The sequence below is a fragment of the Chenopodium album genome, chromosome 26 (genome assembly GCF_948465745.1).
Source record: "Chenopodium album chromosome 26, dcCheAlbu1.1, whole genome shotgun sequence".
Taxonomy (NCBI): Eukaryota; Viridiplantae; Streptophyta; class Magnoliopsida; order Caryophyllales; family Amaranthaceae; genus Chenopodium; species Chenopodium album.
The window spans coordinates 35,359,976-35,374,653 of record NC_137859.1 but is presented as its reverse complement, the minus strand read 5'-3'; the positions used below and the strand labels follow the sequence as shown (position 1 = coordinate 35,374,653).

General features: G+C 28.9%; 1 protein-coding gene across 1 annotated transcript; it reads left to right on the top strand.

Moving 5' to 3' along the window:
- The first annotated feature begins 10,642 nt into the window (after positions 1-10,642).
- Positions 10,643-12,704, top strand: LOC145617517 (CASP-like protein 1E2). Its single transcript, XM_081672227.1, has 2 exons — positions 10,643-10,881; positions 12,307-12,704. The coding sequence occupies exons 1-2, from the start codon at positions 10,643-10,645 to the stop codon at positions 12,638-12,640; spliced, it is 573 nt and encodes a 190-aa protein (XP_081528353.1). The 3' UTR covers positions 12,641-12,704.
- Positions 12,705-14,678: the final 1,974 nt, after the last annotated feature.

Here is a 14,678-nt window from a genome sequence, read left to right as displayed (position 1 = left end):
ATACTATTCTACAAATTCACCACATAGGCACATAAACCAAATAATGTAAGTATTAAAATTACCAAGTCTACAACTCAGATCAAAGGTGTAAATATACGTTAATACAACTTCTCCGAAGAGCTAGCTCCTACGCGCGCATCGCGCGCATAGGACACCCTAGTAGTAGTAAAATTCCATAAACAAAATTGTAATTAATTTGAATGTATATTTATATTGAATTGAAATTGAAATAAAATAAAAAATTTAAGTGATGTTTTAGAGTAATTTCTATAACATCTATTATTATATGAATTTCCTTCAAAAAAAAAAATAAAAAAAATTCAATTTATTATACTCCCTCCGTGTTTTAATAAGTGTTACAGTTTGACCGGTACATAGTTTTAGGCAACTTAATTGACTTCGAATAAAATAAAAGGAAAGTGGGGTGGTTGGAGTGTTAAAAAAATTTAAAAGAAAGATAGTGGAATTAATAGTTTATTGAAAAACAATGAATGTGAGATGAAAGATATAATATAAAAATAAAAGTGATAGTGGGTTTAGGTGGGGGTATGAGATGAGAGAGAGATAATATTTAAATGTAGCTTTTTCCCAAAAAAGAAAGTGTAACACTTATTAAAATACGGCTGGATTTGGTAAGTGTAACGCTTACCACGGAGGAGGTAACTTTTTTGGCAAAATCTAGTTATACTCCATTTAAAAGATGGAAAATGATAAATATAGCCCTTAGGGCTATGAATAAGAAGCTCAAATAGGAAATACAGAGGAATGATTAACATTAATTTTACTGATCTGCGCGTGATTTTATCATGAATTCTCACCTTAATTCCATTTTGGGAAGTACATTTAATGCTTATACATAGCCCTAAGGGCTACATATATCATTACCCAAGCTAAAAAAAATAGTTTGAAATAATAATTATTTTTTAAAAAAAGAAATTAAAATAATTATTTAGGTAATTGTATATTGAATAATTATGAACACCAAATAAAAAGGAATATATATTTGTCGTAAATATAATATAAAAGATTTGGAATGATATTATAATATTTTTTTTTGAAGAGAAATAAAATATTTGAAATGATAAAATTATTATAGAATCAAATATTAATTAAAAAAAAAGGTTAAAAAGGGAAGGGGAGTTTTTTTGGAGGGAAAAACAGCACCAAGATGTGACACGTGTCACTGGTGTCTGTTTAATATTATGTTATTGATATTTTTAAATCTATTAGTAGTGTTTCAAGTTGTATGCCCCAAGTGAGGATGGAGCTATTAAGGGTCTGTTGACATTTACTGAATTGAGCTGAACTGAATTAAACTAATTGGAGCTAAACTTAACTGAACTTCTGACTTACTCCTGGATAATTTTAGATGTCTTTGTATCATTCTTAATCAATATTGGAGTTGAACTGAACTAATATCTAAAACTATGGATAATAAATTTCTTTGTTTTCTGCTTTAAAAAAAAAAAAAAAAAAAAAAAAAAAAAAAAAAAAAAAAAAAAAAAAAAATTATTATCGGTAGTGATTGCCTAATTATAATGTCTACCAATCATAACCCATTAATCTTTGATTGCTCCACTACTTGTTTCAGTTAGTCATAAAGCAGGTATCACTAATTCAATGGACTAGGAAGCTTTGTTAGATAACAACGAAGTCAAATCAATATTAATTAGCTTGATTTTACTAGTCGAAGGTGAATTAATGACCTATTCAATAGAGTTTCTGTTAAAAGCTCCGATCAAAAGACATTTGTCATTGAATTTTAATCATTATGACTAGCTACTTAAGAAAATCAATCATCAATTAAAGAAATTCAATGATGCAAGCATAGAATCCAATGATAATGTGTGCCCATAAAAGAAATAAAAAATATGTGATGAGAGAATAAATTTCATTTTCATATTCAAAAGAGTAATTCGAACCTCACTAGAACGAACCTAATAACTAATAAGAGAAATTCGAGTCCAATCTAAATAATATTAAACTCTATAAACAATATTTTTTAAAATGAACTTTAATTTTACACATTTTATATAGCTCTTTTTTAACAACTTAAATGGAACCTGCTATATTGACTCGAATTGTCATCACCATAGTTTCAATAGGAAGCAAACATGCCAAAACAATCACCAAATCAAGATGTACCATCAACTAGCAACGTGATCGAGAGGGGTTATGTGGAACACAATACCAATCCAAATATCTTAAAGATAGTCGGACTTCCTAGCGTTTACAAATCCAAAATTTGCCAAACATTAGTGGCTTAAATTTGGGGGACAAGTTTCCTTCAACTTTAAAGTTCATTCTTCAATTTATTTAGGTTAGTTCAATTTTATCAACTCATCACCATTACGAAATGTCTATGTCAGCAACAACGATCGTTGGTATGTAATATAGATTTTGTGACACTTTTGTAGATTTGATAATGAGTACCATTCAAACAAGGTGAAACATGACAAATTAAGCATGATCATCACTTATAATTTTATTAAAACAATTTATACTACATGCTAATATGCTATGCCTTTTCATCACTAGATTTTGCCATAGCCAATTGGCAAGTGTTGTACATGACCCACCTAAGATTATTACGGATTATCATCTTTTCCTTTTTTAAGGCTCACTCAACGTTTTGTTTTGTTTTTTTTTTTTTTTTTTGAAATAGGGGGAGATGATTTCATTATATAATAATCGTCATCTAGCACTTACAACCATCCCTTACAAGATCTTAATTTTCAATACAAGAATTAAACACCCCTAAACTAATGGCATCGCTTCTAAACCAATCCTGAATAATTTTAGATGTCTTTGCCATTCTTGATGGAGCTCCATTGATATAAGGTTGCCAATGTGATAAAACTTGATTGGTCATCAATATCTGCAAATTTGCAAGACGAATATTCTAAATCTGTACATATACCAATAGACGCGCAATTTTACAGATTTGCAAGACGAATCTTCCAAATTTGTATCCCTAGCGTGCACACACAAAAAATAAACAAACAAACAATGCTAAACATTCCACAATTAGAGAATTGACTAAACCCTACATGAAGGGACTCACTATAATCACCATATTGATGGTGATCTTTATTAACTATAAACATTAAATTAAAGAAGAATTTGGGGTTTACCATCGATAAAAATCGATAACAGCCCCTAAGGCCCCTAAGTTTTACTATATTGTGGCTAGGTTTGAAGAGTCGCTCAATGTTTTGTTTTGGTAGTAATATAATTGAATATATTGATTTTAGCTTAAAATACCCACATAGGCCCAATGAGTATAAAAGCCTCATAAGGTCAAATACACTACTAGGGTCCAAGATTGCTAAACATGGTGACTATATATACGAACTTACGAAGTATATCCCTTGAGGCCTTGAGGTCGAGGTAAAGGATGGGCCCTCTTATTTGCCACATAGAGGACCAATTCCCATTCTAAACCCCTTAAAATTCTCAAATCATACATATTTTGGGTCCTCTATGTTTAAATTGAACATTTTATTTCATCCAAATGATACCAAAATCATTAATGCACCACTGATCTTATTGGATTTTTTTTTTTTTTTTTTTTTTTTTTTTTTTTTTTTTTGGGTGTGTGTGTGTAAAGAGTGTTATTAAAGACATGATATAGATGAAATTTGATTTCAAGTAATGGCCTGTTTTGATTTACTGAACTGAGTTGAACTGAAATAAATTGAACAGAACTGAATTGATTGGAACTGAACTGAACTGAAATGAATTGTTTATGAGAGAAGAAAATAAGGAATTGAATTGAACTGAAATTAAGTTGAAGAGAACAAACCCTAAGTCTTGAATATCATTTTCCAAAACACTATAATAGTTTGCATCCACATTCCATTAGTTGGGTTGTGCATAATCTGTTCAATACGCTTAAAGAATTGAATTTGACTACAACAACCATTATTTATTGTAACAAAAGTAATACATTAATAAGTGATTGATTTGATAAACTATAGACTAGCTATACAAATAAGCATCAATGCAACTATACACAATTTTAGCATGATAGGTTACACACTGTACCTTGGAGGAAGCATATGAATAGTAAGCACGAGCAAGAATGTCAAACGCATATTTTAATTGTTTGACGTGCCATTATGTTTAATTTTGACTGTTCTTGTCTCAAGAACTACGTGAAAAGAATAATTTCAGCCGTGAAGATCCTGAAGTCAAGATTGCATAATAAGATAGATAAGGTTATATATGTATGTTGGACCGTTTAGTTATTTATATTGAAGGAAATTTCTTAGACTTTTAGTACAAACTACAAAGTCAATAATTGATGACTATATAGTTTTTATTGAATGAATAAAAAAAATATATTGAAAGAATGACAGTCCTTTTAATTTTTTATTTATTTATTATTATTACTAGGTTAGTCCCGTACGATGCACGGTTTTATCAAAATATATAACGATGAATATATAATCTTTAGTTATATTGAGAAAAATCAACTTTTTCTATTTATTTAGGAATAAAAAAAAATTAAAAAAAAATGGCTGATTTCCTATGATTAGCAAATTTGTACAATTATACAATAGTATGTGGAAGCATCTACTCCGTATTTGATTTTTTTTAAATAGTTGTAGTCAATATTTATAATCTAATTTTCAAATTTCAAAGCAATTTAAGGAAGCAACTTAGCTTTAAAATAAAATAAAAAAATAGCGATGATGTCATCAATGCATTTAGGCAGGAAAAAATTTCAAAAAAAAGTGACACGTATACAGCTTTGGACAAGGATGATGTCAGTGGTTTCTACTTTAGTTATAGTTATAGAATTATTATTATTATTATTATTATTATTATTATTATTATTATTATTATTATTATTATTATTATTATTTTGAATAAAGAATGAGCCCATGAATCTTGTATTTTTCATTTCTCAGGCTTTTTTTTTTATTTTTTTATACATACTTTGGTGAATGGTGTTTGCGGGGTGAGATGAGGGGGATGTAGGGTTACTCGCTGAGTGTTATATGGGTTAAACTGTTAGGGTTATAGCTAGGGGGTTACTCTGTCAATGTTGTAAGGGTGTTGTAAGAGTTACTCTGTTAGCTAGAGTTATAGGAGTTAGTTAATAATATAGGGATTACTCTGTGAGTGTTTTTGGAGTTACTTTGTTATTTAAGGGTTAGTGATTAATAATTATAATAAGGAGTTACTTTGTCAGTATAGTAAGGGTTAATTTGTAAATGTTATATAAGAGTTTTTTCACTTTTTTATATATAAGTGGTCACACGGTGTGGCCAACGGCACAAAAACGCTTTGATCCTTATAAGTTGTTCGTTTTAAAATGATATTTTTTTCAATATTTGGGACCATACGAACAAAAATGACATCTACAAACAATCAATATTGAACCATCCATGCATGCATCAAAATATTGTGCTTATCCTTACGGTGATTATATTGTGGTTTGCGCACGATTGTGCAATATGTGATCGAAATCATTGATGAACAAGATTCAATTTCAGTGGTGAATCCTAAAAAATTATTTTGATATTAGATAGATTGGCTAATAATCTCAACACTATAATCAACTAAGTTAACATAGAATTAAAAGATATGCTTGCTTTAGAAATGTGGGACGAATTTGTGGAGAATATGATAAGAATAAATGAATGAGTTTGAAAGTTTAGCTGCCCATATGTTTGTCATTTCTAGCAAGCTCAATGAAAGGTTGAGTTTTTTTGCTACCATTGGTGCAACTGTGCAAACGTAGCTCCATTAGGGTCAACTTTTGTCTAAGTTTGACTGCGACTTTTTGTCAAGAAATTAAATAATTTGATGATTTAGTCATATAAAACATCGCATCATCCATAACAATGCCCAATTACAACAAAAGGTAGAGCCTTAGACTTTTATCGAAGCCTATTTATCTTGTTATTATTTAAAAACCACTTTTTTTTTTTTTTTTTTTTTTTTTTTTTTTTTTTTTTTTTAATGAAAAAAAAGTCACTTAATTAATTTAGTCATCTAGGAAATCATTTCGTCCAACTATATTTCCACATGATTGAATCTTGGAGCTAACATGTTATCTTCTCCATATTAAAGTAAACCAAATTACTCGTATTAGAAGAGTACAGTAACTTTGAAATAGAGTCATGAAATAATCTCATATATCAAAGTCTTGCCATAAAATTTGTCAAAGTATAGTAAAGTCTGTAAAGATGGTGAGAAGATTTTATTGTATGAAATTTAACTTGATGCTTACAATGTATGTATGAAATTTAATTTAATTTAATGCTTAGGCCCTATTCTCTTCACCTTAAAAAAAATAATATTAAGTAAAAATAATTTCAGTTCAGTAAAAATAAGTTCAGTTTAGTTCAGTAAAATTAATTTTAATTCAGTAAAAATAATTTCAGTTCAGTAAAAATAAGTTCAGTTCAGTAAAATTCAGTTTTCTTATAAAAGAATTATAATAGAAAATCAGTAAATATAATTTCAGTGTAGCAAAATTAATTTAAGTTCGATAAAATTAATTTAAGTTCAGTAAAAATAATTTAAATTCAGCAAAAATAATTTCAGTTCAATAAAAATAATTTCAGTTCAGCAAAATTAAGGTGAAGAGAACGAAGCCTTACATGACCCACTATCTAATTAATAAAACATTCAGCATTCCAACATAATTGTTTTCTTTCTTTTTTTTCTTTTCTTTTTTTTTTTTTAAAAAAAGGTCATGTTAGGAAATAAGAGTGTAATTGTGTTTGGTTAATGCGAAACAAGTCAATGAAAAATAAAAACTAGAAAAAAAAACAATAAAAAAAATAAACAAAGAACACAAGGATTTACGTAGTTCGGTCAAATTAGACCTACATCCACGGGTGGGGGATTCGAGAGCTTCTTCACTATAATGAAGATAGAAAGAATGAGAGAATAATACAAAGAGTCCTAAAATCTAATAGCTCAAATGGTATGATGTAATTGACCAACTAAGGGTTTGTTCACAACATTTACTGAATTAAGCTGAACTAAACTGAACTGAACTGATTGGAGCTGAACTAAACTGAACTAATTGAAGCTAAACTGAACTGAACTGATTGGAGCTAAACTGAATTGAATTGAGCTGAAATGAATATTTTATGATAGAAGGAAATTAGGAGCTGAACTGAACTGAATTGAACTAAAATTAAGTTGAAATGAACACACCCTAAAGGGTCCTTTTATAACATAAGAAAACCCATATAAAAAACCCTAAATTGTTCCCCAAGTATACTCAAATTGCCATAAAAGAAAAGATATAATTCTAGGAAATTATCCCTAAAATAAAAATCTAAACTAATTTTTTTTTATCTTACAAAATCTATTTAAATCTATCCAATATGTTCATTCTATGTGGCATATTAATATTTAATTTTTGCCTTGTGCGACATTTGGCGTGGCGAAAATGTTTAGCTTTATATATTATTAGTTATATATATGATATAATATTCTAATATTACCAAAAGATAAAACTTTGTTCTTAAAATTCGTAGTACTATATAAAGAGAAAGGGCCTTGGTTTTTTTTTTTTTCCAAAATGCCCTTCTCGCAAAATTACCTCTCTTATCTACAGTTAAAAATTAAAATTTATTATTATTTTTTTTTAAATAACATATCATTTACTCTATAAAAACTGCTTCACTTCTTCCACATAAATTTATATATCTTCCATTGCACTACTCCGCATAAAAAATAAAATTGCTCTTGATTATTTATTTTATTTTTTGGAAAAAACTCTTCCTATTATTTTTTTAAAAAAAACTGGAAAAAAACTCTTCCCAAATTTGCTCATTTATGGTTTTTTGTTTTTCTTTCTTTCTCATGCTTTTAGTACATATTTTATGTGTGTTATTAGTTTCACAACCCCAAATACACATGACTGGTGTTTTTTTTGGTGATTCTAAGTTGATGGCAAACATTGGTTATTTATTTATTTTTTTTTTCCTTCTAAACTTTTAAATGATACACGTATAACGTGTACTTCTTAGCTTGTAAAATTAAATTCTCAAATCTCATTTGTTAGTTTTTCAAATCTGGTGATTGAATTTGTAAAATTTAAATTATAATACTCTTCAGCTAAGGTTTTGTATATTATCATTCATCGAATATTTAATAAGATGATGGAGTAATAGCAAAATGGAATAATGGATAGAAAATAGATGGAGTACAAGGATTTATGGATTATGGAAGGCTTGTGTTATGTGTGGATGGGTAGCTTAGTTTTTAGATGCCCAAAGAAATGCCCAACTCCTCTTTTTATAGTGTATGATATGGTAGTTGAAAGAAATGGCTAGAAGATTGTAAAACTTCTTTCATCATCCTTAACTCCTTGTAGCTATAATATTGTAAAAATTTCATGAGTCATTGCTTCTAATTACTCCCAATTTCAAGTAATGTATAGAATGTATAAGAAGCTTGTATATTATAAGCTTAATTGTAAATAAATCTAGAGAAATAAAGTGCAAGCCCTATTATTCTTCATTTGAAAAATTCTAAAGCACAAATATACACCACCAATATATTGGGCCAAGGAAATTTGGGCTACATATTTAACAAACACATCTCAAAAACTCTGAGATAAACAAATATCAAGGAACATAAAGAGTGTTAACAAAGCAATAAGAAATGAAGAAATGAGGGAGATAATGAAAAGTAGATAGGGATCCAATAGTTAGCCATTTAGTGAATATTCTTAGGCTATTCACAAAGTTTGTTGTTTGACTACTGAATTCTTAGATTACAAATTGTCATGAGAGCTAAGAAGATCATCAAAACAATAATTAAAATGTCACTTGATATCTTAATTGATCAATTTTCAAGCATGTAAATTGTTACACCCAATAAAAAAGCGAGGATGAGTTGCTTTAGATAAAATAAAATGAAATAAAATTCACCAGTCTTAAGAGCAAAATGTCTTACTATCAATGGTGGAATATCGATCTCGTAAAGTCTTAGAAATTAAGAGGAACTGACTTTGGAAAATTGGATCAAAATCTTCACCAACAAAGTGAATCTAATTAATGTAAATCTACCTAACATACAACCACCAATTACACATTACACAATCATACACCAAAGAATTGTAGACTATTTAATAATTACTACAAGATAGGTTAACTATGAGTAATGGGTCCATATATGATACTTCGTATATCTTAATGAAATTGGTACCATGCATAAATTTCAAGTTTTTAGTATTCAACATTAATCGTAAATTTTGAATTGTAACTTTTTCCTTTAATTGTTCTAAAATCAATTCTCATTTTATAATTTACCTCTATTAATCAATTAGCAAACCCTTCTCTGGTGAACTCCATCTGCCTCCCTTCCCCTTATTTCGCGAAGCTCATAAACTCATCCAATCAGTAAAATTGAGCAATTTAAAAAACGAAATAAATAAATTAATTATATATGGATCTAAATTCAACTATATTAATAATTCAAGTTAAGTCATGAAGTTAAATGAGATATATTTATGAGTCACCAAACAAATTAGTAGGGTTGGAGATTGTACATTAACGTTAACAGTACCATAAAGATTGATGTGAACATTATCATAAGAATATAAAATTATCCTTGCATACAAATTAAAAGTAACAAAATAAGTCGTATATGACTTAAACATTATTAGCACTATTGTACATCAAAATGACTTGCGGAGAAACATTGTCTATAATTCTATATAGTCTACTCACTACTATTTCTTTTTTAACTTGGTTAAATTACGAGCTACTAAATGTCCTGGGTGGTTGTTTTGTGGTCAAACATTGCCGTTGCTAGAATTAATCGAAACAGTAGTTACTAGCTGGTGAATTTTTTGAATTTTTTTATTTTTTTATTTATTTTTTTTTTTAATTTTTGGATATGTAATTGCATGAAATTTGAAGATATGGAAAAAAGAAAAAAAAACCTTTGAAGTTTTAAAACTCCAAGACATTCCTTTTTTAAATTTTAAGATGGAGATTATCAGATCAACATATTCTATTAGGTGTGTAATCGAGCTTTACATGTAAGATATTCAAATCTAGTTTTACCTAATAACAATGTGTTGACTTAATGGTACGGTAAGTAGAGAACTTTCTAACCTTGATGTTGAGTGTTCAATTTTCATTGAGAACATTTTTAAAATTCAATATTATGTCTTTATCAATCATGGTCTTGTAAATCGGACCGATCGACTTGCCCCGTGAGAGCATCTAAATTAGTAGGATAGTTCTTACCCACCAATAGACAAAATTAATATTGCTTTTACTTATATATTCAATCATGGTCGATAAGTAGTAAGTTTTGTATAATAATTCCAAAATTAAAAATCACAACCTCCATCATCCCCACACACATAACACTAGACCATTTCCTCAACCAATTTGTATTTACCATAGTAGACCCAACTCTTGTATGTACCTTGTTTTTCTTTGGTGATTCAATGCAAACACTGTTGAGCCGTTTTCCCAATATTGATTCTTCCAACTGCCTTATTAACAGCGCCAACTAAGTCTGCTTTTCACTAATTCCAACCATTCTTCGACTATTTTAAGGACACCATGTACAACTTTATAACATAACATCAAACTAAAAAAAAAAAAAAACACTTAGAAATATTTGCGCAAAACTTAGGCTAGTTGTTATGGATATTGGAAGCAATGGAGGGGTGCAAAAGAACAAGGAATGGGAAACAACTCGTGCCACCAAGACCGGGCGGCTCGAGCTTGTGTTAAGGGTGTTGGCCTTAATACTAACACTAGCAGCTGCCATTTTGTTAGGGTTGGACAAACAAACTAAGATTGTTCCTATTAAAGTTTTTCCTAATCTTCCGGCTTTCGATGTGCCTGTCATGGCTAAATTCAGTCATGTCTCTGCTTTTGTGTAAGATTTCGATCTCTTACTCTTTGGTTTGTGCATGCATAATTGGATGAATAATAGCTTCAATTGTCATTGAAGTATATAAACTCAAACAACCAGTGTTTAAACTTAGCGTTACTAATTATGGAACTTGAAAAAAAAGTGCTCCTACCGTTTTTAAAGTGCAATATGTTAGTATTTGAGCTGTTTTTATTAAGATAATAGGTGAGGTTTGTTGGGAAATTGAAAGTAAAAGTGGAAATTATGCATGGATGAAGAAAAATACAAGAAAATAGTGCATAAAAGTTTCGCTTTATAATTGTTGCATTCTAAAATCACGACCGATTTCAATAAAGTATTGCACTTAACCTAAATACATAGTTACTATATTTTTATTTACATTCTTCATATATTTTCAATTTATGACCAAATTCAAATGGTTTATAGGTAGTATTTTACTCCACAACTTATAACTTTATAAGGCCATATTGGCCTGATTGCCCAAGTGAGTATAAATCATAACCTCTTCTAGCATATGAGCGTTATATTTTTTAAACTTATTACTTATGGAACTTTGACCCTTTATGCGTGTTCCTTTCACCAGAACTTAACGTAATAGAATACATTTGTTCGACTCTTATTAGTCATAGTTAGTTGTAAAGGTCTGTTCAGGAATTTTAATTCAGTTCAATTCAATTCAATTCAATTCAACTCTAATCAGTTCAGTTAAGTCCAACTTTAATCAGTTCAATTCCTAATTTCTTTTTCTCATAAAATATTCATTTCAGCTCTATTCAATTCAGTTCAGTAAATGTGAACAGACCTTAAGATGAACGGAATGCGCTCTTTAACTCCTTAAACACCCCCCTTAAAAGTGTATTAAATCATTTAATATAATTGCTAAAAATTATTTATACCATTTTTTCTTATCAATCGTTCTAAGCCGTTTTGCCAAGTGGCACATACATCTAACTTGAGACTCAAATTTGTTTTCTAATGTCACTTTTGTTGGCCTTTTGGAACATAAATATGTTTAGGTGTGTATGGTCCATATCACATAAATCGGCCCATTTAATTTTTGTATCTCTTCGTCAAAGTCTTGCCTCATTGGCTACAAAATTCATGATCAAATTATTAATCATGTACACAGTACACTCTAAAAATGAAGTAAAAAAAAAAAAGTACAGTTTAGAAATCATTTGGAGTGTACCAAATTCCAAACACACACACACAAAAAAAAAATTCTAGGTGAACTATGAACGTTTTAAAAAATAGTCTTACAAAACAACACACTTTAATATCTAATTCAGTAATACGAAATACAAAAAAAATTATACTTTAGCATACAACATACTTTGTACACGAATAATTGTAAACATTTTTTTTTGTTTGATTTATAGGCATGATAATTCAAAATAAATAATTCTCAATACATTCTCTCCACAATAGGTACTCCGTGGTGGCAAACTCCATCGCCAGTGTATTCGCGGTAGTATCACTAGCTCTTACACTAGGGAGCGGAAAAGGTGGTTCACGCTTGATGATGATCTTGGTTGTGGATTTGATTATGATAGCATTGTTGTTTTCAAGCATTGGAGGAACGAGTGCAGTCGGAGTTATCGGTATAAAAGGAAACTCACATTTACAATGGAACAAAGTTTGTAATGTGTATGACAAGTTTTGCCACCAAGTTGCAGCTTCGGTTGTCCTCTCTTTATTAGGGGCAATAATACTTCTTTTGTTAGTAATTCTCACAGCTTCTAAGATCCAAAAGAGAGCCTAAATATTGTATGTTTGAATGCTTGTAATTTCACTAGTTTATTGTAATATTGAATAGAGATTCAATTTTGTTTTTGCACTCTATCATCAAACACATTTGTTTTGGTACAAAGAGTCATGTATTGAAATATGGATAACGACAAGATCACTGTATGGTGGAATATCTTTCAATTGTGTTAAGTTTAGGTTTATAATTTTATTGCCATGTCTCTGGCTTTGTGTAAGATTTGTCTTACCCTTTTGTTTGTGCATGCATGATTGCATACATTTCAATTATTATTAAAAGTATATAAACTCAAACAATAAGTGTTTAAAATTAAGCTAAGGAATATTATTCAATGGCTACTAGAAAATTGTGATCACTCTCTTTATTTTTAATCTTGGCACTATTTTTTAATAAAGATCAATCTTGTCCTTTCATTTAATTGACCTTATTTTTAATTAAAATAAAACCATAATAATTTATAGCAAAGTTGTAACTATATTAGATCTAAACCCTTCCATTTAAAAAATAGAGAAATTTGTGAAAAAAGGACCTTTTAAGTGAGAAGTTGTAAAAAAAATAACCTTTTAAATTGTACTATATTATGTTTGTAAGGGGTAAGTGGGTGAGTTTTCTTGGTGGTTAACGTCAAAGCTTCGGCGTTGACTTTCACGTGTTAGTCACATAAGTTATACAAAAAAAAAAACAAGTGTTGGTCACATAAGTTATATAAAAATAAAAAAAATAAAAAAAAAACCATTAAATTATATTAACAAAACTCTTGTCTCAACAAAAAATATAAACAAAACTCGGCGTATATGTCCAAGGATATATGTAAAAAAGAGGAGAGAGAAATGAAATCAGTGAAAAATAGGAGAGAAAAAAAATTAAAATTTAGATCTATAAAATGTATATATGGTTTTCTGGAATAGAAAAAAAAAAATGTAGAAGATGACATATAAGATGACGTAGTTAGAAAGGGCTGTAGGGTAAGCTGCCTACCTTAGAGTGTAGTGAAAAATTTGTAGGATACGGAGTATATGATAATCATCCAAAGTGATGGGCCTACAACATGGACCAAAGATATCCCATGTAATCATGTTTGGATAATTTACTTACATATCAAAACACAAACTTTTAAATAAAATGTAAATTACATCCGTTATAAAGTAATAATAAAATACGCAAAAGTACACTAAAACACATAAAAGTTACCCCGATATGTATGAGTTTTTTATGCTTCATTGATAAATTTGACAAAAGTGACACTAAATTTGACAAAAATGACACTAAATATGACAAAAGCGTACCCGATGTACAGTAAAATACTGAAAACCGGATGTATACAAAAGTTTTTCTAATATCTTTGGCCCATTCCAAAGATGATAATTTACGAACTCAGCTAACTAATACTACTCGTAGTCTTTTCAAAAAAAAAAAAAAAAAAAAAAACCTACTCGTAGTCAATCTAGCTTCCAAACTAAAAAGTTCCATAAAATATTAGAGTATCTCTCTCTCATACTCTAGGTTTTTAGATATTATTTCCTAAAATAAGTTCACATTTTTTTGCACAAAATATTTGGATTTTATTTCCTAAAAACTATCATATTAGTGATATTACTACTACAAAGATATTTGAGGTATCTTGCTGACCAATCCTTGATTTTTTGAGAATTTTGTCCAAAAAAAAAAAAAAAAAAAAAAAATTATTTGAGAATAATTATTTAAATGTTTAGACGTAGTAGTCCTAATCCTAATAACGATCGAATAAGCTAAATAGCTAATTAATATGTAGGCAGCGGATCGGATAACAATTGTATATCAAATAGGAATTTATGTACTTGCTAATTATTATCCAAATAGAATTTTATGTACTAATTGTTATCCAAATACGATTTTATGTACTATAAAAATATTTTATTTTTTGAAACAATATATATATAACTATACGAGTATATGTTATGTGTTTTACTTTATTTTAGAATAATTATTTCTTAACCATAGATAGATTTGACTCCTTAGAGAGGTTAGAAGACTAAGCTTTTCCAAATTCCAAACA

Bases quoted from the DNA above. Each gene is read 5' to 3' on its own strand.
- LOC145617517 (XM_081672227.1), top strand. From the start codon at position 10,643: ATGGATATTGGAAGCAATGGAGGGGTGCAAAAGAACAAGGAATGGGAA. The intron at 10,882-12,306 runs GTAAGATTTCGA...TCTCCACAATAG, and splicing joins AGTCATGTCTCTGCTTTTGT to GTACTCCGTGGTGGCAAACT.